The sequence below is a fragment of the Ictidomys tridecemlineatus genome, chromosome 16 (genome assembly GCF_052094955.1).
Source record: "Ictidomys tridecemlineatus isolate mIctTri1 chromosome 16, mIctTri1.hap1, whole genome shotgun sequence".
Lineage (NCBI taxonomy): Eukaryota > Metazoa > Chordata > Mammalia > Rodentia > Sciuridae > Ictidomys > Ictidomys tridecemlineatus.
The window spans coordinates 39,695,222-39,722,658 of record NC_135492.1 but is presented as its reverse complement, the minus strand read 5'-3'; the positions used below and the strand labels follow the sequence as shown (position 1 = coordinate 39,722,658).

The following is a 27,437-nucleotide window of genomic DNA, read 5'->3' as shown; positions in this document are numbered from 1 at the left end:
TCCGAAGTCATCAGGGTTGGGGATTATACACAAAAATCCAACAGCAAACACCTGTACCCCATGCTTGTCTTCACAGGAAGCATGAAAGACCAGTGGGACGCTGGCTCCATCAGCAATCAAAATCCCTGCTATCCCCAGAAGGGGAGTGCCACCCAGAGGGGACTCCCATAACGCCAAAATATTTTTATGGAAAATTCCAAAAATAAACAATTCATAAGTTTTGAATATACACCAAGCCACCTCTATCCCACCCAGGATGTAAATCATCCCTCCTCCATCTGGTGTATCCATGTTGTATACACTACCCTCATGTTAATCATTTAGTAGTTAAGTTATCATATCAACTGTTGCAGTATCAGTGTTGACACAGACTTGAGAATGTTCCCCCAAATACAAAAGTAGAGAAGCAAAGGAGGCATCGTGTACAAACATAGACAATGCTGCTGGACATACAGAAAAAAGTATACTATATATATGGCTTCAGGCATCCACTGGGGGCCCTGGAATAAATGCCCCTTTGACAAAAGGGTCTACTTTAACAAGGAAATAAATCTCTGAGAAATGACACTAGACCCTGACAACACCATGACAAGTCAAACTGCACCTGAAGCCTACCCTGTGTGAATTAATAAACATCCTTTTTAATAATTGGGTTTTCCATTACTTGCAACTGAAAGTTTCCTAATAAAAGACTTTTAAAAACTCAAGTGGCAAAAGCAAAATCATAAATTTAAAATAATACAGCAGGTGCTAGGATTGTGGCTCAGTGGTAGAGCGCTTACCTACCATGTGTGAGGCACTAGCATGTTTGATTCTCAGCACCACATATAAATAAATAAAGGTCCATTGACAACTAAAAGAAATATGTTAAAATATAAAATTTTATAGCAGGAAGACACAAGAAACAACTGAGGAATTACTCCAGACAACAGGAGACTACAGTAAGGTGGCTTGTTATAAAATTAATTCATCAAAACCCAATATGAAGCCACGCATGGTGGTGGATGCTTATAATCCCAGAGACTCAGGAGGCTGAGACAGGAGGATCACAAGTATGAGGCCAGCCTGAGCAAGTAAGAAAGACCCCGTTTCAAAATGAAAACTAAAAAGGGCTGGGAACATAGTTCAGAGGTAGAGAGCATTTGCTTAGCTTGCACAAGGTCCTGAGTTTGATTCCCATTACCACCCGGACACACACACACACAATACGAAAATAACACTTCATGCATTGTATATACAGTCTGATGACTAATTCAAAATACCATCCCAACTCCCTTCTCCCTTATTGCCTTCATGAGGGGGATTCAGAAAGGTACATGCTCTCTATTCCACAGAGTCCTTGTTCATAGGATTGCCATGGAACACAGATCTGGCCAATGAGATGTAAACAAAAGTCGACTTTGGGCTTCTGGGGAAACATTTGGAAAAAAAGTCCAGGTATGACTCATGATATCCTTTTGTTTTCCCCCTCCCTGTCTCACTGTCTGGAATGCAAAGGTGATGACTGGCAAAAAGGCAGCTGTTTTGTGCTGGTGACACTCAAAAGCCTGAGAAAGACACAAAAGAAACTAAACAATGACCACCTCAGAAAAACCAGGAACTTGAGATGGGAGGGATTTTTCTTCAGACTGCATTTTCTTTTTTAAAACACATTTTACAATTAAAAACTGATAAGTAAAGAAAAAATAATTACTTTAGAAATACAAAGGAAAGATTGAGGCTCACTCAGAGTAGTAAGGTTTTAGGGTAGAGACAAGAGAAGGCTGGATAAGTAGAAGGGGGGAAGGTATTCAGGATATCAAAAAATCACATAAGCCGTGGTTTACTAAAGCAGGGAACTTGCGGAGGTAGGAAGTAGTGGAATACACAACTGAAAAGATCAAGGGGCCAGAAAGAAGCCATCGAGAAACCATACTTGACTCTATACAGTCAGGGAGCAAGGACTCCCTGTGGGGTCATCTTTATGGGGAAGGGGAACATGATACAAGCAATATTGGGTCAGTTCGAAATAGAAGTTGGCAAAGACACAAAAGAAAAGGAGGTGAAAACCAACAAATCCATCCGAGGTAGTTCTGAGGTTTTTTTTCTAAAAAATCAACCAGTCATGTTGGATTTTAAAGAACTTCTACTGTCCCACATGCTGACGAACTTGGACAGTTCTCACATCCTTCCTCTCTCTCTCTCTGCACCTCCTGTATTTCTAAGAGAAGCAAAATGATAGCATTTAATTTCTCTAGAGTAAACATGAATGCAGAAAAACACACTTGCCATTTCTTTTTACATTTCCTTGTAAGTGTAAATTCCACCCAAACAGCTCCAAAAAAGGACAGAAGCTGGACACAGACTAAGCCCTAGAAAGAAGCTAATCAGAGTCTGACTGAGGACTTTCACACAGCAAGACATTTAAAAAAGAGTGTTCTTTACCAGAGGGGGAAGGAAAGTGGAGCAGGGGAGAGGAGAAGGCTGGATGATGGGTATCAAAATAGAGTTACATGAGAGGAATGAGCTTGAATATTTCACAGCACAGAAGGGTGACTAGAGTCCATAGCAATTTACTGTATGTTTATAAAGAAAAGAGAGGAGTGCTACAGTTTGGATGCAAAATCTTTCCCAAAGGCCCATGTGTTGAAGGCTTGGTCCCCAGCCTGTGGTGCTACTGGGAGGTGGTGGAACCTTTAAGAGGTGGAGCCTAGTGCAAGGAGGTGAGGTCATTGGGGGTGTGTCTCTGAAGTGGATATTTGGATCCCAGCCCCTTCCCATCTCTCTGCTTCTTGACCACCAATGAGGGGAGCAGCTTTGTTCAGTCAGGTGCTCCCCATCATGAAATATCAGGCAGCCACAAGCCTTCAAAAGCAATAAGGGAAACCAGTCATGGCCCCAAATCTCTGAAACCGTGAGCCAACATAAATCTTTCTTTCAGTTGATTTTCTCAAGTATTTTGTTACAGCAATGGAAAGCTGGCTACATAAGGATGAAAAGATTCGTAAAACTGAGAAACTATAAATGTTTAAATATATGGAATTAAATTACCAAGTTGATCATTAAACATTGTTATGTGCACACTGAATTATCACACAAATATGTACAATTGTTATATGCCAATAAAAAAGACTTTCTTAAAAGACAACCGAACTGTATACTTATAACTGCAGCAGTTCAATTATTTCAAAAATTTGGAATTCTGTTCATTTGTTATCTTTAAGACCATCTCAGATTTAAAAGTGTACATTTAAAGTGAATGATGGGGAGGGGAGGGGGGATAGTAGAGGATAGGAAAGACAGCAGAATACAACAGTCACTAGTATGGCAATATGTAAAAACGTGGATGTGTAACCAATATGATTCTGCAATCTGTATACAGGGTAAAAATGGGAGTTCATAACCCACTTGAATCAAATGTATGAAATATGATATGTCAAGAGCTTTGTAATGTTTTGAACAACCAATAAAAAAATTAAAATAAAAATAAATAAAGTGAATGATGGGGCTGGGATTGGGGCTCAGTAGTAGAGCGCTTGCCTAGCACATGAGAGGCACTGGATTTGATCCTTAGAACCATATAAAAATAAATCAATAAGGTCTTGTGTCCATCTCCAACTAAAAAAAAAAATTAAAGTGTATTATAACAGTGTGGCAGTTAATAATACACTTTTTTAGTGTTTCATCAAATACCCAACTAGGCACCTGGAGACCTGGGCTCCAGTTCCAAGTCTGTCTGGAGCTCAGTGCGTGGCGCAGGGTGCTCAACTCCTCCCTCTGAAGCTCGCTGAGGAGCTGCAGGTGGAGCTCAGTGTTAGCCTACACGAGGCCCCGATTCCATCCTCAACACCACAAAAATAAAAAGGAGTAGGAAGAAAAGTCTGCTGTGGTTCTTCTCAGTTCTAAACTTTTGTGCGGAATTCCGTTCAACTTGGGAGCTGGCAGGATGGCATCAAAGGGAACAGTGGAGAGCCAGGGCTGGAGAACTGCAGTTGAATCACACCCTGTGCAGTGATGGCTCCCCGCTGAGTCCTGGAGAGCGCATCCACCCAATGGCTCTCCTTAAGATTCCTGAATATACAAGAAGTTCTCTACCTGGGAACTTTGACTAGCAAATTTCAGATTTACCTGGAATATGGGGGCCCTTGATGGCCACAGTAACTATAAAATAGCCTTTATATAAGGCTTCTTAAAAATTTGTGTAATGAGCTTAGAGCATGGTGGCACCCACCTGTAATTCAGCTACTTGGGAGACAGAGGCAGGAAGGTAGCAAGTTTGAGGCCAGCCTCAGCAATTTAGCACGATCCCATCGCAAAATAAAATAAAAAGGGGTGGGGATGTAGCTCAGTATAGAGTGACTGCCTAGCACGCACAAGGTCCTGGGTTCCATGCCCAGTATCATTAAATACATACACACACACACACACACACACACACACACACACACACACACACACAATGTAACTTAATATGACAAAAAATAAAAATTTACCCAAAACAACACAATCTTAATGCACAACTGCTTCCATTTTTTCCACCTTAATTTGCTCCCTTCTATTTCCTCAGAACCTGTTGGGTTGGAGGGTTTTCTGACACTGGCATGCGACTCCTGCGCAGGCTGTCACATGCAGAGCGGGATGCAGCCAGGCTGTAGCCAGACACATTAGAAGTTCTGGTTAAAGGGACTAGGATTGTGGCTCAGTAATAGAGTGCTCACCTAGCATGCACAAGGCACTGGGTTCAATCCTCAGCACCACATAAATGTAAAATAAAGATATCATGTCCACCTAAAACTTAAGAATAAATATTTTTTTAAAAAAAAAAGTTCTGGTTAAAAAAAAAAGAGCATATAAAAACTTTTTTTTAACTCAAAGGCAGAAGAAAAGCTCATGATGGCTAAGCATTTGGCTAGAGAATCCTAACATGCCTGAGTTGGAAGGGACTGTCACCATCTAACCTCCTGGTCAATTCAAGAAATCCTGTACAGAACCCCAGTGGGCAGGGGTCTCCCCACCCCCACCTTGGCTCTGTGGTGGAGATCTGGCCACCTCACCTGGGAAGCTGGACTTCCTCTGCTGGACCACTGTCAATATTCAAGAATTCTCACTGCCAGTCAACTGAAACCAACTTCTATGATTTCTGCCCATTAGATCCTAGCTGGATCTGTTGGAGCACACCATGCTCCTCCATCTAAAATGAGAATATCTGGGACTGGGGATGTGGCTCAAAGGTAGGGCACTTGCCTAGCAAAGGGCCCAACCCTAACCTGGCACAATGCCCTCCTTTCAGAAGATGGTTTAGGACCAGGGTTATAGCTCAGCAGTAGAGTGCTTGCAAAGAAAGAATGAATGTTCACAAAGATTTTTAAGTGAGAACAGAAGACAACATATATGGTAGGACTCCAGTTTTATTTATAAATATAATTTTGGTTTTGTTTAACACACCACACACACACACACACACACACACACACACACACGTATAATAACTCCATATAAATACCATGCCATTATTTTTGTGATGTGTTATATATTTCTAAGTATTTGAAGTCTACACAAAAAAACTAATAACAAGTTATTTTACAGGGAGGAGAGAGGACTTCAGATAATGTTTGTTATTATTATTGTTCTGTTTTCTAATTTTTTTTTTTCATGGTAAAGACTGCTTTATTGGTGGCAGTTAGTACAAGTCAATAAATATTGATCCCCAAAGAAGAGCTCTGTTATTTAGAGTACTGGTCCATAGAGAGCTGAATTAAACTGAACCAAATGATTGCTGAGAAGACTGAAGTCAATCCTGCTTCTTGGGAAAAGAAGCCTTGGCCAACTCATATATGGCATAAGCTGTTCCACCAACTGTAAGAACCATGGTGGCTCTATACAGCAGGGCATCAGCTACTCCACCCTTTAGATGCACCGGAATTCCATTATCCTCCTGAAACAGCTTTTGTTTCTCTGGAACTTTATTTTCAAAATGTCTGCGTGAAGCAGTGCTGATGGTCCTTTGGGCAATCTGACGAAAACGCAGCATATTCCGCAGCATCTTGCCTCCCTTACTGCCCACCAACCGCGACAACTGAACGCCAAGAACGAAATTAACCACGCCGGAACCTCTAATTTTTTTAATAATTATTTTTTAGTTGTAGATGGACACGATACCTTTATTTTATTTATTTATTTATTTTTCTGAGGTGCTGAGGATCGAACCCAGGGCTTCACACATGCTAGGCAAGCACTCTACCGCTGAGCTACAACACCAGCCCGTTTTCTGATTTTTAATTATTGAGCAGGAACCAAACAAGAAAATCAACTTCTTTCCATTTTTTAAAATCCCTGATATTGCTTTATTTTTGTCACTTGTCTCTCAATGATAACAAAGAGAATTACCAAATAAATAAATCTTTATAAATCCAGGAGTCAGGTAAGTTTATTACATTAAAATTACTGAAGACCTATGTGTGTGTGTGTACACACACACACACACACACACACACACACACACACACACAATTGTTTATAAAAAATAAAAAAAAAAAAAAAGGAGCAGAGTTTCTGATCTGTCCCATAAGTGATATGCTTCCCACCTAACAGAGACACCAGTCTACACTGTGGAGATAGGGACACATCGTCAAGGGTTAATACTGGAAACAATTTCCTCAAAAATAAATGGAGAATAATAAACAAGGGGCAAGCACAGCTGCCTGTAATGCCAGAGACTCAGGAGGTCAAGGTAGGAGGATCCCGAGTTTGAGGCCAGCCTTGGCAACTTAGCAAAAACATGTCTCGAATTTTTAAAAAATTTTAAAAGGGGGAAGGGGTAGAGCTGGGGTTGTGGGTCAGTGATAAAGTGTCTCTGGGTTCAATCCCCAATACAGGAAGGTGGGGGGTAGGCAGTGGAGCAGGAAGAGGAGGAGAAAAAAAAGAAGAAAGTAACTAAGAAAAATAGACATCAGTCCTTGACATTTGTCTAAAATACACCTTTCCTTTGTTGAAACCTTAACCCCAAGACCCTACAATCCATAGAATTCTGTCTCAGAAAACAAAATGGAACTCAAAATGTTAAGAGTTAAGATTGCTTGGTTAACCAAAACGTGCCTCTGTGCCCTTTCTCCTCAAAGCAGAGCAGTGTCTTCTGCATTTCCTTCCAGATCCTTACTTGCTCCTTACAAGTGTTAAAGATCTCCCTCCAAGTCTGCAGCCATTTTTTAAAACAAACAAATATGGCAACTTTCAAAACAAAGTTCCAAGTACTGCTTGCCAAAGTGAACGAGAACCGAGCATCCTCATCTACAACGAAGGCTCCACCGTATTCAAGGCTCCCCGTGTTTCACACACCAGGGACGTCACCAACGCCAATCACACCATGCTGCCAACCACAGACCTACCAGAGGGCAGCGGCTGAGGGGCAGAGGCTGGCAGAGTCGCTGGGGGAGCAAGAACAGAAAAGAAAGCCAAGTCCTGTCCAAGCGCACATGTCTAATGGCCACGCAGGACACCATGCATCGGGGAAGAGTGGCTGGCAAGCACTGGTTCCTTCAGCATAAATGTACTGATCCCCCGCCATGTTCCACGCTCGGTTCCAGGACCTGGAGATTCTACAGCAAGCAAAATGAAAATCTCTGCTCTTATGGATCGTCCTCCAGTGTACATCAGAAACAAGGTACCTGCAATCAGGTCCCTGACAGGGACAGGGGACAAGGAAAGCTACTCCAAGAAGGTGCATGTGAGTGAAGATGTGAAGGAAAGGAGAGAGTAATCCACAGGCCAGGTAAAGGAAAATCATTCCACGCTGTAAAACAGCAAGTACAAAGGCCCTGAGGCAGTGAGAAACAAGCTTTCCAGGAATGTTGGGTGGAGAGGCTGGTTTAGGTTAGAGGTCACAAAAAGAATTTCAGCTCTTACCTCTTCTCAAAAGCCTAAAGGGTTCTGAACAGAAGGGCGATGTCATCTGATTTACATTTTTAAAATACCACTCTAGCATACTGGTTGAGAATAGACTTAAAAAGATGGAAGACTTCTGTAATAATCCAGGCTAGGACTAGGGGAATAGAGATGGGGGCTAGTAAAAAAGTGGCCAGATTTGGGATCTATCTGAAGTTAGAGCCAACAGAATTTGTTAATGGACAGTCTGAGTTGTGAGAGAAACAGTCAAGAATGCCTCTAAATTTTTTGGCCTCCATTGAAAAAAAATTTAAAGGCATATTTGGGCATAAGTACGACTCACACTGAAAACAGGCTTGGAAATCCAGAGCCAAAGGGGTTCTACCATAAAATCTCATCTCCAGGGACCTATAACCCATACACTTCTGAGGCTCCATAAAACACCAACCTTACAAAGAAACACTGGAACAGCTAGCCACTTGCAAAACGCTAATGCTACAATGGTTTTTACTTATTCACACTCTTTTTTTTTTTTAAAGTTGTAGATGGACATAATATCTTCATTTATTTTTATGTGGTGCTGAGGATCGAACCCAGTGCCTCATACTTGCAAGGCAGGCGCTCCACCACTGAGCTACAGCCCCACACACTCTTTTCTTTGTGCATAGAGATTCCTACACATTTCTGAGCAACTGATTCTTTTTTTTTTTTTTAAAGAGAGAGTGAGAGGGGAGAGAGAGAGGGGGGGGGAGGGAGAGAGAGAGAGAGAGAGAGAGAGAGAGAGAGAGAGAGAGAGAGAGAGAGAGAGAGAGAGAGAGAGAATTTTAATATTTATTTTTTAGTTTTTGGCGGACACAGCATCTTTTGTTTGTATGTGGTGCTGAGGATCGAACCCAGGCCGCATGCATGCCAGGCGAGCGCGCTACGGATTGAGCCACATCCCTAGCCCCGGAAGTGATTCTTATAAATCACTATCACATTTTCACGTCTCTCCTCTCCACATCCCTAGTCAGCATGCTGTTCCCCCTCCTCCCTCCTGAACTCAACTCCTCTGGCAGCCTCTGGGATGCCTGCTCCCCTCTCAGGGCAACTCCCACCTGCAGATTTCCTTTCCTGATTCCCACTGCTTACTCATCATGACGCCGATCCTGCCAAAGGTCTCTCCCGATTATCTTTACCCCTATCTCTATAGTTTTTTCATTCAGCAATTTCAATCATTTCAAGCAACAATCCCTTGAAAGTATCTAGAGTGACTCTCTCTGGACCACAGTTTGCTAATTCCAATTACATCCTTGATACCTCTACTTAATATCCTGGGCATTGCAAATTGACCTAGTCTTACACTGGACTTCTTGTCTTCACTGTTCTCTTGGCTAAAGCCAGGAGAATAATGACCATGGGTGACAGGTTCCATAGTTTGGGCTTCTTTCCAGAAGTAACATGAAGCCATATAAGATGAGTGAGTTTTCTGAATCTTCATAACATGTTGATTGTTTTACCTTTACAGTAAAACTCCCTTCTATTCAATATGAAGGTTAAAAAGTGACATGTATTTATACATCTGTATGCGGTATATGCTACAACAAAATACCACATACCATCTATCAGTTGGTTTTATCATCTCTATTAGGCTGAAAAATCCGATAAGACCTATCTGATTCACCTTAAAATAAGTTCTGTGCAATATCAACATATAGCTGTGGAACGGAGAAAGGCCACACAATACATCTGCTGTACGAGGCTAAGGGTGCACTCAGTGGCACAGCACTGGTCTACCATGTGTAAGACCCTAGATTTTGTCCCAGAAGGAGAACACATGTTTTTGAAAGGACAAGTCTATCTCGTGGTCAGAAAGATGAAAATTCATCTAGACATGACCTCTTTCAATAGCCACAGGATAAAGTCCACAGCACCTTAGCAAAGAGTAAAGGCTCTTCACAGTTGAATTCCAACAAACTTCCCAGTGAATCGATACAACAGGTGTTAGTCACCTGCTGTCACCTGCCGTGTGACAGGCTTCTCTGGAGGTGTGGAGAAAGGAGCAGTGACCTATACAGCTGGCGACCTGCTCTTACCTTCCCCTGGGGACACTGACCCTACACCTCACCTCCCACTTCCCAGTCATTTAGCTACCCCTCTCCCTTCCTTGTAGAGCCTTCTCTAACCCTGACTCCTGGCTCTAAGCAATCCTCCTGGCCCAGCCTCCCCAGGAGCTGGGATCTCGGGTGTACACTGCCACATTCAGATAAAACTTTTTTCACAAGTAAAAGGAATACACTCTAAAATAGCCGTTAAAATTGAGTAAATACATAAACCAATAGCAGTCACTTGCTCCCACTATCAAGCATTTGGCACTGGAAGTAAGTGGATGTGCTACAACTGTACATCACGGGCGGCAGCACCACAAACACCGGAGTAAGAGGCTGTGCCAAGATGTCATAAAGACAATGGCATCACTAGGTGGCAGAAACTTAACTCCATTAATCGTCTTTCCATACCCTGGTTGCGTAAGTGGTCCATGAGGACTGAAATGTTGTTAGGCAGCATGTGACCACTGTCTTTGAGTTTTACTGACTTCATGATGAGGTTCATGCTGCTGCCTTCCTTACATGTGTTTTAAAAAAAAAAAAAAAAAGTCCTTTCAACGCAAATGTCTTCAATAAAGACACCTGCAGCCATCCCAACCTCTATTTCCAAATCAATGACCAAGCAGGATGAGATAATCCTTCCTCTGGGTTGTCACTTACTCCCTGACCTAGTAAGGACTGCATTTCTAAATGTGACTCATACTTAAATGCCTATCTTTTTGCCAAGTGTGAAGGTGCATGCCTGTAAACCAAGCTACTCAGGAGGCTGAGACAGGAGGATCTAAAATTCAAGGCCAGCCTTAGCAACTCAACAAGAAGCTGTTGTAAAATAATAATAATAATAATAATAGGACTAGGATGTGGCTCAGTGGTAAATCACCCCTGGATTCAATCTCTAGTACCAAGGGGAGGGGGAAATAGGTACCTCAAGGGCAGGACCGTATATCCCTCATCGTTGGCACCTACCATGTGGCTTGGAATAAATAAGTAGATAATTAGAAATCTTTTAAATTGCAACTTACAGAACACCATGCTCCACTGCTTCTTTGGAAAAACTCAGGTTTTGCTCCAAAATCTCTGACATTCTTTTTCTTTTCAGCAGTGTTCTTTTAAATGACAGAAATTATTCTCTGAAGGTTCCATTAGAGTCCTACAAAACATCTAATCATTTGAATATAAATGGTGTGAAGGAGATGAAGATGGATAATAACTGCTCTTCCAAACAGGGCTTAAATATTCATAAAACAGATTATTCTCGTACATTTTATACAGTCTCCAGGAAGCCAACTCCAAAAATATCTTGCAGTGACAGAGTCTCTAGTAGTATTTTAATTCTAGGGTAATGGTTTTAGAATAACATTCTTTTGCATGTATGAATTCTGGCATGCTTCTGTAAAGCTAAGTAGAACCCCTCTTCCAGCAGGTAATTCTTCTGGAGGTCTTGTTGGTTTTGCTTGGGTTTGTTCTTCGGTGCTGAGGATGGAACCCCAAAGCCTCACACACGTCAGAGGCACTCTACCACTGAGCTACACCACAGGTGACTCTTCTGTAAAGATAACCACATGCTTCAGAAACGCATTATGTAGGAGGGGAGGAGTCTCTGCTGCTAAGGCAGAGGATAGCAAGAACATTCAGACTGGGGACAGACTCCCAGGACCCCTTCAGATCCCCCTTTTTCTCTCCACTCCCTCCCCAGACTCTGGCACCTGAGACATCTCCAGCATTCCTTGGACGACACTCAAAAGCCAAAGAAATAATGGAAAGAAAAATAAAATATAAGTTGGAAGACCTTTGTCCTAGTCGCAGGTCGTAAAACCTCAGGAAAGTATGTCCACTCCCTGGACCTCAGTCTGTTTGTTTTTTTGAGCATAGGGTCTCACTGTGTTGCCCAGCCGGCCTCCAACAACCCCACCTCAGACTCCAGAGGAGCTGGAGCTACAGACAAGTGCCACCATGCCTGGCTACAGCTCCACCTTGGCTTCTAATTGTATAAACTAAGGAAAGCTTAGGTTCCCTCCAGTTTAACATGCTATCACTGGCACACCCCAGCAACTTGGGACGGTGAGGCAGGAGGACTGCAAATCCAAAGCCAGCCTCAGCAACTTAACAAGGTTCTCTAAGCAACTTAGTGAGACCCTATCTCATTTTTAAAAAAAAAAAAAGGCTGGGATGTGGCTCAATGATAAAGCACTCTAGGTTCCATTCCTATGGGGGAGATGTTATCACTTTAAACTATCTTTACCTCTGGAGGCAGAGAAGCTAATAACTTCCCTGGAGTGACTGGACCACTTCAAGATGCATGCATGTGGGTCGTTAGGACTTCAACCTGATTCAGTCAAGTGGTCCATCACTAAAGATGGGAACATTTGCATCCCATCTGTAGTTTTAATTATATATGAGAAATATGATCTATTAAATATCGGTGAAGCTCACTTTCCTTTTTTTAGACAAAAATAAATACAAATAAAACCTCTTTGTTGACTTCCCCTAGTGATGGACAGAGGAGCAATCTCTACCTCTAATGCAGGAAGGATGTTGGGTAAAGAGTGATGGATTCAAGACAATAAGCAGGAGCCACCCCTGTCCTTAAAAAGATTACAGTCTGGCCTCGGGCACAGATAGTGTGTTGATGAAGCAATGAGGCATTTAGACAAACCAAGGTTTTCCTTTCAAGGAAAAAAAAAAAGACCATTGTAATCCTCTCCTGCCAGGTCAATTAAGAAAAGGTGAAAACCAAAAGAACATTTTTACCATGGGGCAGACCAGTGCTTCCCACATTGTGCAGGTGCACAGGACTCCCGCAGGAATTCCAAGCATGTATTCTCAGGACTCTGCACTTCCAGAAAGCTCCCAGGTGGTGCCACGGACCACATCTGAGCAGCAGAGAGGGAGAGAATGGAGCCTAGGCAGAAATAAGCTTCCTGAAATGTCTTCTTCCAAGGATCTATAATCTAATATTTTTCTTTTTTCTTTTTTTTTTTTTTTTTTTTTTTTTTTTTTTTTTAAGAGAGAGTGAGAGAGAGGGGGGCACAGAGAGAGAGAGAGAGAGAATTTTAACATTTATTTATTTTTTCTTAATTCTCGGCGGACACAACATCATTGTTGGTATGCGGTGCTGCTGGGGATCGAACCCGGGCCGCACGCATGCTAGGCGAGCGTGCTACCGCTTGAGCCACATCCCCAGCCCCTTCTTTTTTTATTTTTAAATGGGAAAATTCCATGAAGACAGACCCTGGCTCAAAGCCCAGGATCCCAGCCACAAGCCTCTTAAAAATAAGTTTTCAAAATTCCTAGCATTTACTTTTAAATAATAAGATATTTGCCTAAAATTCTAGCTAGAATTCCTGATGCTCGCCAGTCTGATGATTTTTATTTTTATGAACTTCATCCTCCTTTCAGTTTTCACTTCCAGCTCCCCCACCCCACTCCACCCCGTCATTAAACTGTATCACAAATGGTCACATCTCTGATCACCGCTGGCTTGTTCTCCAGGTACACGAAGGAGGACATTTTATTTATTTATTTATTTTGGTCAATTCTTTAAGATTCCTTAAATGGAAGAGCTTTGGAATGAGGAAACTGTTGGGATGTAGGTGTGAGGTATCCCCCAAAAATTCGTGAGACAGTGCAAGAATGTTTAGAGGTGAGGTGCCTGGATTATGAGAGGTGTGACCTCATCAGTACACTAATAACCCACTGATATGAATTAACCTTAGACAGTTGGGGAGTGGCTGGAGGAGGTGGGTCACTGGGGGCGTGCCCTTGGGGTTGACATTTTGTCCCTGGTGAGCAGAGCTCCCTCTGCTTCCTGAGGGCCATGTCCTGAGCTGTTTTTCTCCACCATGCCCTTCCTCACCTCAGCCCCATAGCTATGGAGTCAGCCAGCTGTGAACTGAGACCTCCGAAACTGTGAGCCCCAAATAAACGTTTCCTCTACTAATTGTTCTTGCCAGGTCTTTTGGTCACAGGAGTGAAAAAGCTAACTAAACCAGAAATCAACAAGAAATTCTGGACTTTCTGAAATGTTGTGGTTACTTCATTCAAATCATCACCCTTTACAGAGAACAATTATGAGTTCTCTTTGCAAAGCAAAGGAGCTATTTTAGCTACAAAACTAGAATTCAAACACATAATCCCAACCTCAAATGGTTGCAAAAATCTTTCAGAGATACCCAAGAAATAAACTTGATTTTCCAAGACTGTGTTCTCAGAGTTAAAATAGCTCAAGAAGAAAAGAAAGCATATGCTTTTATTTAGTACTTTTTTCCTTCTTGCTGTAAATTTTACTATCCTATTATTGTCTTATGTTTAAAAATATCTCCATTCTCATTCAATAGCCCTGGAGCAACATGCCTGGCAAATTCACCATTCCCCAAGTGTCTTCCAGTTTCCAAGTCAAACTCACAGCAGACACTACCCACCTAACTTCTCCAAGATAATGAGTGACATACTAGCTGTAATATTTTGCCTCTGCTGAGACAGTGCTAGGACCCAGCACTGCAAGGGACTTTGAGACAGCTTTCTCTAGCCCCTTCGTCTTATGCATGAGGATGCAAAGACCCTGCCAAAAATACACTAGCCAGTAACTTACATTCCAGGGGTGAAGAAAATCACTCCAAGCTACAATGCTGCTCCGAGAGGGAGTCTCCTGGCTTCATCACTTGTACAATTTCTAATGTCTGCAGAAGGCAGAGGCAGCTGATTCCGAGAAATAAAAGCTCCCTATTAATAATTTACCTAAACTACAATGGATGTTTTTTTTAAAAAATTCTAGGTAATATAGAGTGCTCAACTCTTAATATGTTAACTGAAAAAGAAAGGGCATGGGGCTGGGACCGGGGCTCAGTGGCAGAGCACTTGCCTGGCAAGTGTGAGGCTCTGGGTTCGACCCTAGAACCACATAAACACAAATAAAGGCACTTGAGTACATACATCCATACACAACTAAAAAATATATTTTAAAAAAGAAAGGGCAGATACCACACTGCAGTCTCAGGTCAGCTACTCACTATACTGAATTTAATGGTATATTTTTATTTTATATTGGAAACAATTCAAATAGGGATCCCAGATTGAAACTCCACAGGGGCACATTTTAGAGTATTCATGGCAGTGCCCCAGGGGTTAGAAGAAGGTCAATCGCAGGATAGGTTCACAGCACATTTGTTGAACGAATGACTCAAGAGAGAGGGACAAACAAGAAAACTGCAACACACATACTGAGTGCGCAGACATGTACACACATACACACATACACACACACACACACACACACACACACACAGAGAACACCTGGGTGGCTCTGACTGTCACAGGACAGGATGGAAAATGTCAGGAAATAACCCAGAGTGGAGCACTGCAAGGACCTAATGACAAGCCATGTCTCGGAGTTCAACCAAGAGGAAAAGGAAAAACAGGCGAGGAAGATGGGGAAAGCTTATGACGAGAAGCACAGTTACATTCAGGCATTAACAACTGAGCCCTCCATCATCAGAGAGCCGAGAGAAAAAGCCAACTCCTGTGGATTCCTGGCTCCTCATTCACTTGAGCATTTATCAATAAGTGTAAGTAAATGGGAGGTTTGGAGAGAGGGCAACTTGGAATCCCAGTTAACCTCTATCCCATTTTTAAAAACCACATGCATTTTCAAGTTCACTCGAAGTACACCAAGGGTGGAAACAAGTCATCTCGTAGCGAGGTATCAAAAACAACAGGGTTATCGTTTCCTGAGCCACTTGTCACTAATTAGCCACCCAAGTGTGGCCACTGGAACCGTTTTGTGGTGTTAGGGATCAAACCTAGGGCCTCACACATGCCAGGCAAGTGCTCTACAACTGAGCTATACCCCAGGGCCAACAGAGTGGGGTTCTGTGGTTGCTAACACTCAGAACATAATGCTTTCTATAATCCAGTAGTATCACCTTTCTAAAATTCACTCTACCACCAGCCCTAGTACCTAAAGATAATATACCACATAAAAGACCCCGGTGCTACTCATGAACTCCGTGTATATATCACTGATTCTAATTGCCTTCAAAGCAATCATGTGTTATGTTACCATTAATAGCACTGACTTTTTATTTTTTTTTTATTTTTTTTTAAAAGAGAGTGAGAGAGAGGAGAGCGAGAGAGAGAATTTTTTTTAATATTTATTTTTTAGTTATCGGCGGACACAACATCTTTGTTGGTATGTCGTGATGAGGATCGAACCCGGGCCGCACGCATACCAGGGGAGCGCGCTACCGCTTGAGCCACATCCCCAGCCCATAGCACTGACTTTTTAAAAAAGTTTAGAGTTTAAGTTAACAAATTCATTCTTCATCTTCAAATACTGGGTAATATTGCACAGTCTACTTTCCAAAACAGTTTCACAAGGTCATCCCATTTGAACCTCATCTGAAACAGTTACAGCAGAATTTAGTTCCACCAAGAAAGACAGAATACAAAGAGGTTAAATAAACGACACGGTTACTGCCCCCTGAGCAACGACTAAAAGGTGGGTCTCTGAAACACTATACATTCAGTCCAAAATTCCATGGTTTTCTACTTCATAAGCAGCATATAAACTGTTGCAAAATGGTCAGAGTTCAGGAAAGGTATGGAAAGGCAGGAGGTCCAGGACACAATCCAAGGGAAATTCCACTTGTGAAACAAACAACTCAAGGGAAGCCTAAGGGAGACCACACGTGGTTTTTCCAGTTTCTGTGCCCACAAAAGTGGACATGGCAAATGCCCAACCCTCACAGAGCTTATGTTCCAACCAGGGACAGAGACAGGTCGTAAACACATTCATAATATCTGAAAGTCACAAGTGCTATCAAAAGAAAGGAAGGTCACACAATCTTGTAAAAGTACAACTCTAAGAATACACTGACTACTGAAGAATTGCACACTTTAAATGGATGCATTGTGTGATAGGCTGGTTTGATATCTGAATGAAGCCACTTAAAAATACAGAGTTAAAAGAAAAATTCTTTTTTTTTTTTTAATGCAGACTACAGGAATAGCAAACTATTGTGAAATAGGGTAGGCAAGGTATTAAACATCACAATTTTATTCTATTTTAAGCATCAAGTTAAGGCAGCAAGCTGATCACACATTCCCCACTAGGATCCCAGAAAGCCAACAGCTGGACTTTTGAACTTGGTAGTAGAGCGCCTGCCCAGCATGCATGAGGCCCTGGGTTCCATCCCTCGCACAGGGGCAAACTAAACAGTAAGATGACTGAAATGACCTGTGTAGGACTTTACAAAGTACAATCTTAAATAGAGCATCCTGCCTCAATGACATCAAGTGATATGTTCAACCTATTGCTAAGTGGTCAAGTCCAACAAATTTTCCCAACTTTCTTCAAACCATCTTTCCAGTTTTAATCAAAATGCAACGTGCTAGAATAGGTCCTCCCGGCTACAGCTATGATGTGTGCTGTGCTGTACTTACAAGTTCCCTGGGTAATTTGGGTGCTTATCCACATCCATGGGCTCATCCGCCCATGAACCAGCTCATGTATTTGGCTCCGGTACTTTTCTTGGGAGGTAGGCATGTGGAAACCAAACCCATAGTCTCACGGATGCTAACCACAAGCTGTACCACTGAGTTACATCCCCAACTCTGTACAGATAGTTTGTTTTTTTTTTTAAATATATATTGATGGACCTTTATTTTATTCATTTATTTACATGCAGTGCTAAGAACTGAACCCAGTTCCTTACACATGCTGGGCAAGCACTCTACCACTGAGCCACAACCCCAGCCCCGTTTTTTAAAATAAAATGCTTATACAAATGTAAAATCCTGGGGGGGGGGGGGAGCGGAGAAGCACGCAAAGACAACATATAAGTTCCCTGCTCCATAAAAATGTACAAAAGCTCACAATAACAATGTCAGGCCCCACAGGTGGAAACCTAATTTGCCTAACATCTGCATGCTGACTCATGATCACCAAACTTATTTTTAGATTTCTTTCTTTAGAGATTAAGCAATCTACATCATTTGGTTAATAATTTTCAATTAGAGCAAATACACTACATAAACTATACCTACGAGTTAAAAAAATCTTACTCCATAAAGCTAATTGTTAACTAGATTAATGTTAGGTTCACCTCTATGAGATGCTCTAACTTGATTTTGGTTTTTTCATGACATTTTAGTCTCACACAATAATACATGATTTCTTTACATTCAAATATATTTGCCTTTGAGAGAAACCACTTTAATCACACTTTATCCTTTACTTTCACTTTTCCTTAGTTATACCTCCTATCTGACCTTCAAATCCCAGAGAGCACCAAGAATTAATAAGTGGTCAAAAAAAAAAAAAAAACAAACATGGATTTCCATAATCAAAAAATAATTTTAGGGGCTAGGGTTGTAGCTCAGTGGTAGAGCGTTTGCCCTGCATACACGAGGCCCTGGGTTCGATCCTCAGCACCACATAAATAAGTTAAAAATTTAAAAATAATAATAATAATAATAATTTTAAAACATTTATAGGCTATTCATCTGAGTTAATAATTAAAGAAATACAAAAGAGCCCAGCATTGAAATACAATATTTTTATCTACTAGATCACAAATCATTAGAAAAAGAGGCCAATGTCCAATACAGGTGAAATTAATATAAGTATATGTGGCACAATACGTTGATACAAACCTTTTAGGAAGCTTTATTATTATTATTATTACTACTACTACTATTATTATTATTACTACTATTATTTTAGTTATACATGGACACAATATCTTTACTTTGTTTATTTATTTTTATGTGGTGCTGAGGATCAAACCTAATGCCTCACATGTGAGAAGCCAGCTCTCTGCCACTGAGTCCCCGCCTCAGCCCTAGAAAGCTGAATTTTTGAAAAACATTTAAAAAACAATATTCTTTTACCCAGAAGTTTTCTCCCTAGAATAGGAAATAACTAAAGAAAAATGATATAAAATGGCCAATATCTACAAAAAGTTATTTATAAGAAAACCATTTAATAAAGGGTGGAATGAATAATAAGCCAACAGTACCGATGGAATACTACACAGCTATCAGAACGCTGCGGAATAGGTGAAAAAATTTGGTAATTTTATATGAAATCCATTAACTTTTTGAAAATACAGAAAAAAATAAAAATCACAATTCTACCACTGAGACTAAAATTGATACTTTTACTATGCAATACCTATACCTTTTGGGCAGAATTGGTATCATAAATTTTAATGTTAGGTATTAGATTATTTTTAATATTTTATAATCCCACAATAAGCATCGCTGAGCAAATCTGTTTTCTTTCTTGGGATACATTTCCCAAAGTACAACTACTGAATTAATTAATTAAGCACAAATAGTGTTTTCTGGTTTGTGTGTGTGGTTTAGAGACAGGTCTCGCTATGTTGCTCAGATTGGCCTTATACTCCTGGGCTCAAGCGCTCCTCCTGCCTCCCAGGAGCTAGGACTACATGTCTTGTGCCTCACTAAACACTGTATTAATTGGTGAGGATGGGTATTATTTATTAGATTAAAAAAAGAAAAGATGACAAATTCTTTAATGTAGCACACTGTGAACAAAAATTAGGACAAATAGCCAGGCTTAGTGTAATCCCAGCTACTGGGGAGGCTGTGGCAAGAGAATCACAACTTCAAGGCTAACCTGGGCAATTTACCAAGACACTGTATCAAAATTTTCAAATTTTTTAAAAAAGGACTGGGTGCTCAGTGGCAGAGCACTGCCTAGCATACTGGGTCCAATCCCCAGCACCAAAACAAAAACAAAAAAACCCACAAGTAATCATGTTTTAAAATTTCCATTAATGAAATATCAGGTACCATGGTGCACATCAGTAATCCAAGAGACTCAGGAGACTGACACAGGAGGATTGCCACATTCGAGACCTGCCTCAGTAATATAGTGAGACCCCGTGTCAAGATTTAAGAAAATAAAGCGGGGAGCCAGGGAGCTAAGGGTGTAGCCCTATGGTAGAGCTGCTCTGGGTTCACCTCCAGAACTGCTAGAACAAAACAACAAAAAATTTCAATTAAAGTTGTATGCGTATTGTTTCGCAATTTAAATTAATGATCCCTTGGACTAGCTTCAAGAATAAGGAAGCCCTAATTATTGGATTTTAATTCTCAAGATTTGGGATCCCTACTTTGATTCACACCAAATAAAATGCCTCTGACTCACAGCTAAATTCTTAATGTTATGGTATTTTTCACTCCAGAGATACACAGTATTAATTCTGGACTAATTATCTCTTGGCAGGAACACCCTTTGCAGGCATGATATTCTTTTCTTGTTAAACTGGCTTTTAGTAGCTCTGACCCTTCAACCCTGCATCCCAACCCAGTTTGGGGACATAAGACACCCCACTGTAACTCTCCCCTATTGTTAGAAAGTTTTCATAACATTTTTTAAATGGCTTAAGTCTTTTTTTTTTTTTTAAATCACAGCTAGGCCTTTCCCAAGAAAAACATCTCATTTTAAAAATATGGACGCATTGTTATGTACAATAATTGGATATCCCAAAATGCTATCAAAATTATACCTCTTGAGAGAAATAATAATACTCAATTTAAAATTTAAAAAAAATATTTTACTCAAAGCACTACAGAGATATTCTCTGGATGCTCAAAAGGGTGGGGGGAAAATACCCTCATCATCCCTGGTCTTGGCGGGGAATGAGGAAGTCACATGGTTACAATGCAAGGGGAGACAACACATGCATGCCGTCTGAAGCAGGGTCCAGTAGGACACTAAGATTAGTCCCAGAAGGACAGCAGGGAGAATGGTGGGGAAGACCCCTGGTTGTCTCATGGCCACCTTCTGCTCACACACAGCACCCATGCCAAGTGGCCCAGTAACCTTCTACACAGACGGGCATGATGAACTCTAATGAGTGCACCTGGTGTTCTCGGGCAGCAGCGCAGGGGGAAGGATATGCACCTGGATGGCAGACAAGTCTGGTTTCCCATGGTCCCTTCTCTGCCATCAACTTGCAGTCAGAAACAGCCAAGTCGCAAGCCCCACAGGACGGAGGTGATGCTATGCTTCCTTACTTAGCATGACATATTCCTGCACCCCCAACAACACCTGCTGAATGAAGGGATGGGCAGATGGAGTCCCTGAAGCAGGGTCCAGTAGGACACTAAGATGATGCTTGTGCCCCTACTATGTGATAAGTACTAAGTAAATGGCGGCAGCTCTCCCCCACCATCCACCACTTCCCTCTCCTCCCCACAGCTCCATCCCCGCCTCACCCTCTTCTGCTGTGCTGCTCTCCCCCCCTGGGAGGTTGATCATCCCCAAAGTACCAATCATTGTTCTCTGAATAAATTCGAAATTCATGTTTTTTAGAAATGGATGAGAATTAGCTCTTCTAAAATTCTCCTTTTTTCCAGTCAACCAACCAAAATCAAACACCCACTACAAACTCTAAACTGTGCTGGGCACGATGATAAAAATTAGGAATATATGACGGTACACTGAAGAACGCTAGACATGCTTGGAAATAACATAATAACGATGTGAAACAATTAACAAAAAATGATACGCTATGAATCCTATTTATCAAAAGATTACCTAGCCCATGAAGTCCCCAGTTTTCAATTTTGCCAATTTTTCAACAAAATTGACACAGGTGCATTAAAATAGGTAGAAAATCATAATCTAGGGGCTGGGGATGTGGCTCAAGCGGTAGCGAGCTCGCCTAGCATGTGTGCGGCCCGGGTTCAATCCTCAGCACCACATACAAACAAAGATGTTGTGTCCGCCAAAAACTGAAAAATAAATATTAAAATTCTCTCTCATATTCTCTCTCTCTCTCTCTCTCTGTCTCTTAAAAAAAAAAAAAATACAGCCAGGTGCAGTGGCACATACCTGCACTCAAGAGGCTCAGGCAGGATCACTGAACCCAGGAATTCGAGGCCAGCCTGGGCAACACAGCCAGACCCCAGGAGTCAGAGAAAAAAGACAAGAACATAAGGGATTTAGAAAGCATGTCAAAAGTTAATAGGGGAGAAAAAAGCATTTTGATAGGAGTAGAGAAAAATTAGAGGGAATTTATAACTTTCTTCAACTACTCCCAGGTGGAAAGTAAAGAGCCATTCTGAGTAGCAGGGAGTGGTTATGGAAATGCAGGTTTCCCCTCAACAACTGAAGAGTTCTTTCTCCCAGGACGCTTGGACCTCTAACACTGTACTCATCCACGCTCCACTGTTGGGAAGTTTCCGTTCCCTGTGGTCAACTGTGGCTTGAAAATAGTAAGTGGAAATTTTCAGAAACAAATAAGTTTTTAAGTAACTTTTCTTATGGTATATTGTTTTATTAACCTCTTCCTCTACCTAATTTATAGTTATAGATATGTACACACGCAAGGGAGAAAGTTTGGTGTATGCAGGGATTGGAACTCTCTACAGTTTCGGCCATCCCCTGAGGGTCTTGGAACGGAACGCCTGTGGAAAAAGGGAGACTATTGTAACACATCTCCTCCTCTCATGTTCAAGCAGAGGACAGAAGCCAGACATCAGGAATCGTGGTATGGGCATCCCCTCATGAGAGGGAAGACTGACCATGAGGATCACCCGGGTCCTGCCCATCCTGTAATCCTGAATGAGCACCTGTTTACAGAAGTCTTCAAGGGAAAGACCCCACTGCACACAGGGCTCCCCAGAAGGCAAGCTGAGAAAGAGATGAGTGGTGGGGAAGAGGCTCTCAGGATCAGAAGCAGAAGGGGACTCCGGGCTAAGAGGCAGGGGCTCATCCTATCCCACAGAGGACTGCAGAAGAGGCTGACCCCAAAGAGTCAGGTCAAGAGGTCAGGCTGGACCTTTCTACCCTGCCATCCATCAGTCATTGAATGGAGGCTGCACCCAGGACTTGACCTAAGGAGAAGATCAATAACTAGTACTGCCGGCTGACAGAGCCAGCAGCAGAGAGACCTGGACAGTGCGGCACACATCTCATCCCTCACAAAGACTTAGAACTGAGTTTTTGTGTACCAAGTACTGAGTTATCTCAAGGGTCACCTCTTTGGTGACAAGACTGCATTAGGGAAAAAACAGTAATAAAGAAGTTTAATGGGATACCACACGCCCAATGCCAAACCAGCCTCAGTACTTCACAAAATTAAGTTGCAAAATATTCAGCAGCTCAACAGAAAATGTCACAGCACATAAATATCACAAACCAACCCAATAAAAAGGGGGGAAAAACCCACAAAAACCTAATTTCATTCTTATGAATAACCCACTCCAGCCTCCACGGGCCAAGTCTCAGGGGTTGAGAATTCTCAACCAGAACACTATGGTTCTGCAAATCCTGAAGTTTAGCCACAGTCAAGGTCAATCAATAATGATAAAATTAAATGTAAAGCTAAGCTTTTTAAAATAATCCTTCCCTCCCTGCCAAGAGAGGCAAACAATTAACTTACTGGTGGAAAACACACGGGGAAAAAAAAACACAAGCACCCAATCTCAACTGATTATCTTCTTCCTGATAAACATGAACCATGCTATTAAGATCTGCTGGACGTTCACTTCTTTATCAATTTATCTGTGGCTCACATCTATGAAAGGTGAGTATCCAAAAATGAGACTTCATAAATCTCAATTGAAACTCAAGCCTAATACCATGAAAAATAACCAAATTCAGAAAACAAAATACCACATGTTCTCAGAATATGCTTATTGCAAGGACAGTTATCAATTACTCTGCATTTTGATTCCATGCACCTGAGAAATAATCTTCTATCATCACAGCAGATGGATTTTCAACAAATTCTTAAGAATTGACTGAATTTGGTTAAAATGTCGCTGAATGAACATAGCTGGAATGCAAACCTCCCCAAGGCTTTCCTTTTGCTCGGGAAGGTTGCATTTACATTGGGGGGGGGGGGCGCAGATATGGGCCTGGCCTGAATTATCTCAAAGGCCACCTCTTTGGTGTCAAGACAGCATTAGGGGAAAAATAGTAATAATAAAAAAGTTTAAAATATAGATGAAGAAAAGATATTCCACTCACACAGAGGTGAAGATAAAGTAGCTTCCAGTAATTTAACTCCAAGTTTCTTCTGAAAACTGTGACAGAAGAAAAATACTGAGGAAAAGCGGACCTAAATTGACCCAGCAAAGCTAAAAATGTGTAGCCCACCAACATGTAGAGAAGACAAATTTAGATCAATGGAGCAATAAAAATAGGTTCATCTGAGCTACTAAGTTTGTAGATACTGTTATAGCAGCAACTGAAAACTAGTACAATTGCTCATTAAAATCTCTCGATAGATTTGAAACAAATCTTATGCATTGTAATGGTTGCCTGTACGAATCTGGCCATCACTAAGAACTTCTGAATGAACGAAATCTTACAGACACCCTCATTACATGATATTAGAACCAGTATAGATTTTATTTCTTTAGTAAGTTTTTTTTGTTGTTCAACTTCTTATTTTATCCTTCCCTGATCTTCATTTGGCTTCTATAAATATTCCTGTAATATCTATAGCTATGTAAACTTGTCTCTTTTAAATAACTAGCTTTGTCAGAGCAATAAGTATAAAGTTCCCTAATTATGTGCTCAACTAATATTTTCATAGCGTCATATCTGATAAATACACAATTCTATCTTTTTTTAATATATGTTTTTTTAATTTTAGGTGGACACAATATCGAACCCAGTGCCTCACGCATTCCAGGCAAGCCATATCCCCAGCCACCACAATTTTTTTTTTTTTGAGAGAGATGAGAGAGATGAGAGAGATGAGAGAGAGAGAGAGAGAGAGAGAGAGAGAGAGAGAGAGAGAGAGAGAGAGAGAGAGAGAGAGAGAGAGAGAATTTTAATATTTATTTTTTAGTTTTCGGTAGACACAACATCTTTTTGTTTGTACGTGGTGCTGAGGATTGAATCCGGGTCGCACGCATGCCAGGCGAGCGCGCTACAGCTTGAGCCACATCCCCAACCCCTACAATTCTATCTTAATTGCTATAAAATCAGTGTGCGTGTGTGGTTTTTTTGTTTTTGGGGTTTTTTGTTTTGGGTTTGGTTTTTTAAATATTTATTCTTAAGTTTTAGGTGGACACAATATCTTTATTTTACATTCATATGGTGCTGAGGATTGAACCCAGTGCCTCGTGCATGCTAGGCAAGCACTCTACCACTGAGCCACAACCACAGCCCTGTGTGTGTGTGTTTTTAAATCAGTTTTTACTAACAATTTGAACCTTGAGAAAACGATTTGTCACTCTCCCCCACTTTGTGGAAACCTGTAATAAAAAAAGTTTAATTTTTACATGGTCTAAAGCTGTTACTAACTTCTAGGTTTTATCCTATTCAAGACTTTCTGTCAATGGTTTGTTGTTCTACATTTTAAAAATTTAAGAAGAATATAAGTTTTTTAAAAATACATGTATGTTCTTAAATCCATGAAAAGTTATTTTGTTGTACAACGTGAGGTAAACAAACTTTCTTCCAAAAAATTGGCAAAAACATAACATGTAGGAGAAAATATTTGCAAATCATATTAGGTGGCGAAAGTATCCAGATTATATAAAGCGCTCTTACAACTCAACAAGAGAAAGACCTTAAAAAATAGGCAAAAAACTTGAGGGGCTAGGGCTGTGGCTCAGTGGTAGAGCACTTTCCTCCCATGCGTGAGGCTGGGGCCCATGCCCAGAACTCCCCTAACATACACACACAAATGTGAATAGACATTTCTCCAAAGACATACAGATGGCTAATAATTACATGAAAAGATGTTCAATATCACTCATCATTAGGGAAATGCAAATTGAAAATTTAATGAGATATGATTTCATATTTATTAGGATTGGACATAGAAAGAATTCACATGATCATTGTGGATGAATGAAAAGCAAAATGTGGTCTCTCCATGCAATGGAATAATACTCACCCTAAAAAGGAAGGAATTCCGATACAGGCTACATAGATGAACTTTGAGGACATTATGGTAAGTAAAATAAACCAGTCACAAAAAGACAAATACTGTGTTATTTCGTTTATATGATGCACCTTGAGAAAGCAAATCCATAAAAAGAATGAATGAGGGATGCCAGGGCTAGGGAGTTTGGGGGAGGTGAGTTTGCAGTACTGGGGATGGAACCCAGGGCCTCCTTCATATTAGGAATGTACTCTACAATTGAGCTACATCCCCACACTGGAAAGTTACTAGTTAACAGGTAGAATGTCAGCTTTATAAAATGAGCATTGTGGAAATGGGTAGTATGATGGCTGCAAGACTTATGAATATATTCAATACAACTGAAATGTACACTTAAAAATGGTTAAGCCAGGCGCAGTGGCGCTCAACTCTAACTCAGCTACTCAGGAGGATGAGGCAAGAGGATCAAAGTGCAGGGCCAGCTTCAGCAACTTAGTGAGACCTTTTCTCAAAAAATAAAAGGGCAGGGAATGTAGCTCAGTGGTAGAGCATCCCTGGGTTCAATCACCAGTCACCAAAAAAAGAAAAAAAAAAAAACAAGATGATAAGTTCTGCGTGTATTCCACCACAATTAGAAAAAAAAAAAAACACTTCATTCTTTCTTTATGGATTTAAAATTTTGCCTTTATGCTATATTTCATTTTTAGAAGTGTGTGTTCATATTTGTTTCAATTGCTGTATTAGTTTTCCATCATCACAATAACTGAGATAATCAACTTACTTAGGCTCACAGTTTTGGAGGGTCTGATCCAACTGGCCCAGTTGCTGCTGTTGTATTGGGGTTGTTGTTGGGTTTTTTTGTTTTGTTGTTGTTGTTGTTTTGTTTTGCTTTGTTTTATGTTTTGCAGTGCTAAGGATGGAACCCAGGGTCTCATGCATGCTAGGCAAGAGCTCTAGCACTAAGCTACACCCCAGCCCTACCTCTGTTTTAAAAAGTTCACTAGTTAAAACCTCAGGCTCAATGCTACTAGAGTTGTCTTGCTTCCTTATTTCACCATTAAACATTTTCATCGCAGTTTTCTAGCAGATAAACTTTTACCCATTTAAAAGAGTTTCTTTTCGATTTCATGAAATTGAGAGTAGAATGGTAGTTTCTAGAGGTTAGAGAAGGCAAGAAGTGAGGGGAGTTGATTCATGGGTACCAAATTACAGTAAGACAAGAGCAAGAAATTCTGGATGACAATTAGATTAAAATAATGTACTGCACATTTCAAAAAGCTGGAAAAAGGATTTTGAAAGTTGTCACCATGATGGTAAATGTTTGAGAAGACAGATATGCTCAACCTGATTTAAATATGACACAATGTATGCATGTAAATGGTTCCACACACACATGTATAGTTTATGTTTTTATGTATCAGTTAAAATTATTAAAAGTTCCCAGGGGGGCTGAGGTTGTGGCTCAGTGGTAAAGGCCCTGGGTTTGATCCTCAGCACCACTTAAAAATAATAAAATAAAGGTATTGTGTCCTACTACAATTAAAAAAATAAATTTTAAAAAATTAATATAAGTTCCATTTGAGGGCTGGGGCTGTAGCTCAGCTGCAGA

General features: G+C 40.9%; 2 protein-coding genes across 7 annotated transcripts in view; both read right to left on the bottom strand.

Annotated features, from left to right (window-relative positions):
* Window positions 1–27,437, bottom strand: part of Vgll4 (vestigial like family member 4) — a 138,221-nt gene that overhangs the window by 82,004 nt on the left and 28,780 nt on the right. The gene's annotated exons all lie outside the window — the stretch shown is intronic.
* On the bottom strand, window positions 5,620–6,107 carry LOC144371168 (cytochrome c oxidase subunit 7A2, mitochondrial). Its single transcript, XM_078033469.1, has one exon. It carries the CDS (start codon window positions 6,020–6,022, stop codon window positions 5,771–5,773), a length of 252 nt encoding a protein of 83 aa, XP_077889595.1. The 5' UTR covers window positions 6,023–6,107; the 3' UTR covers window positions 5,620–5,770.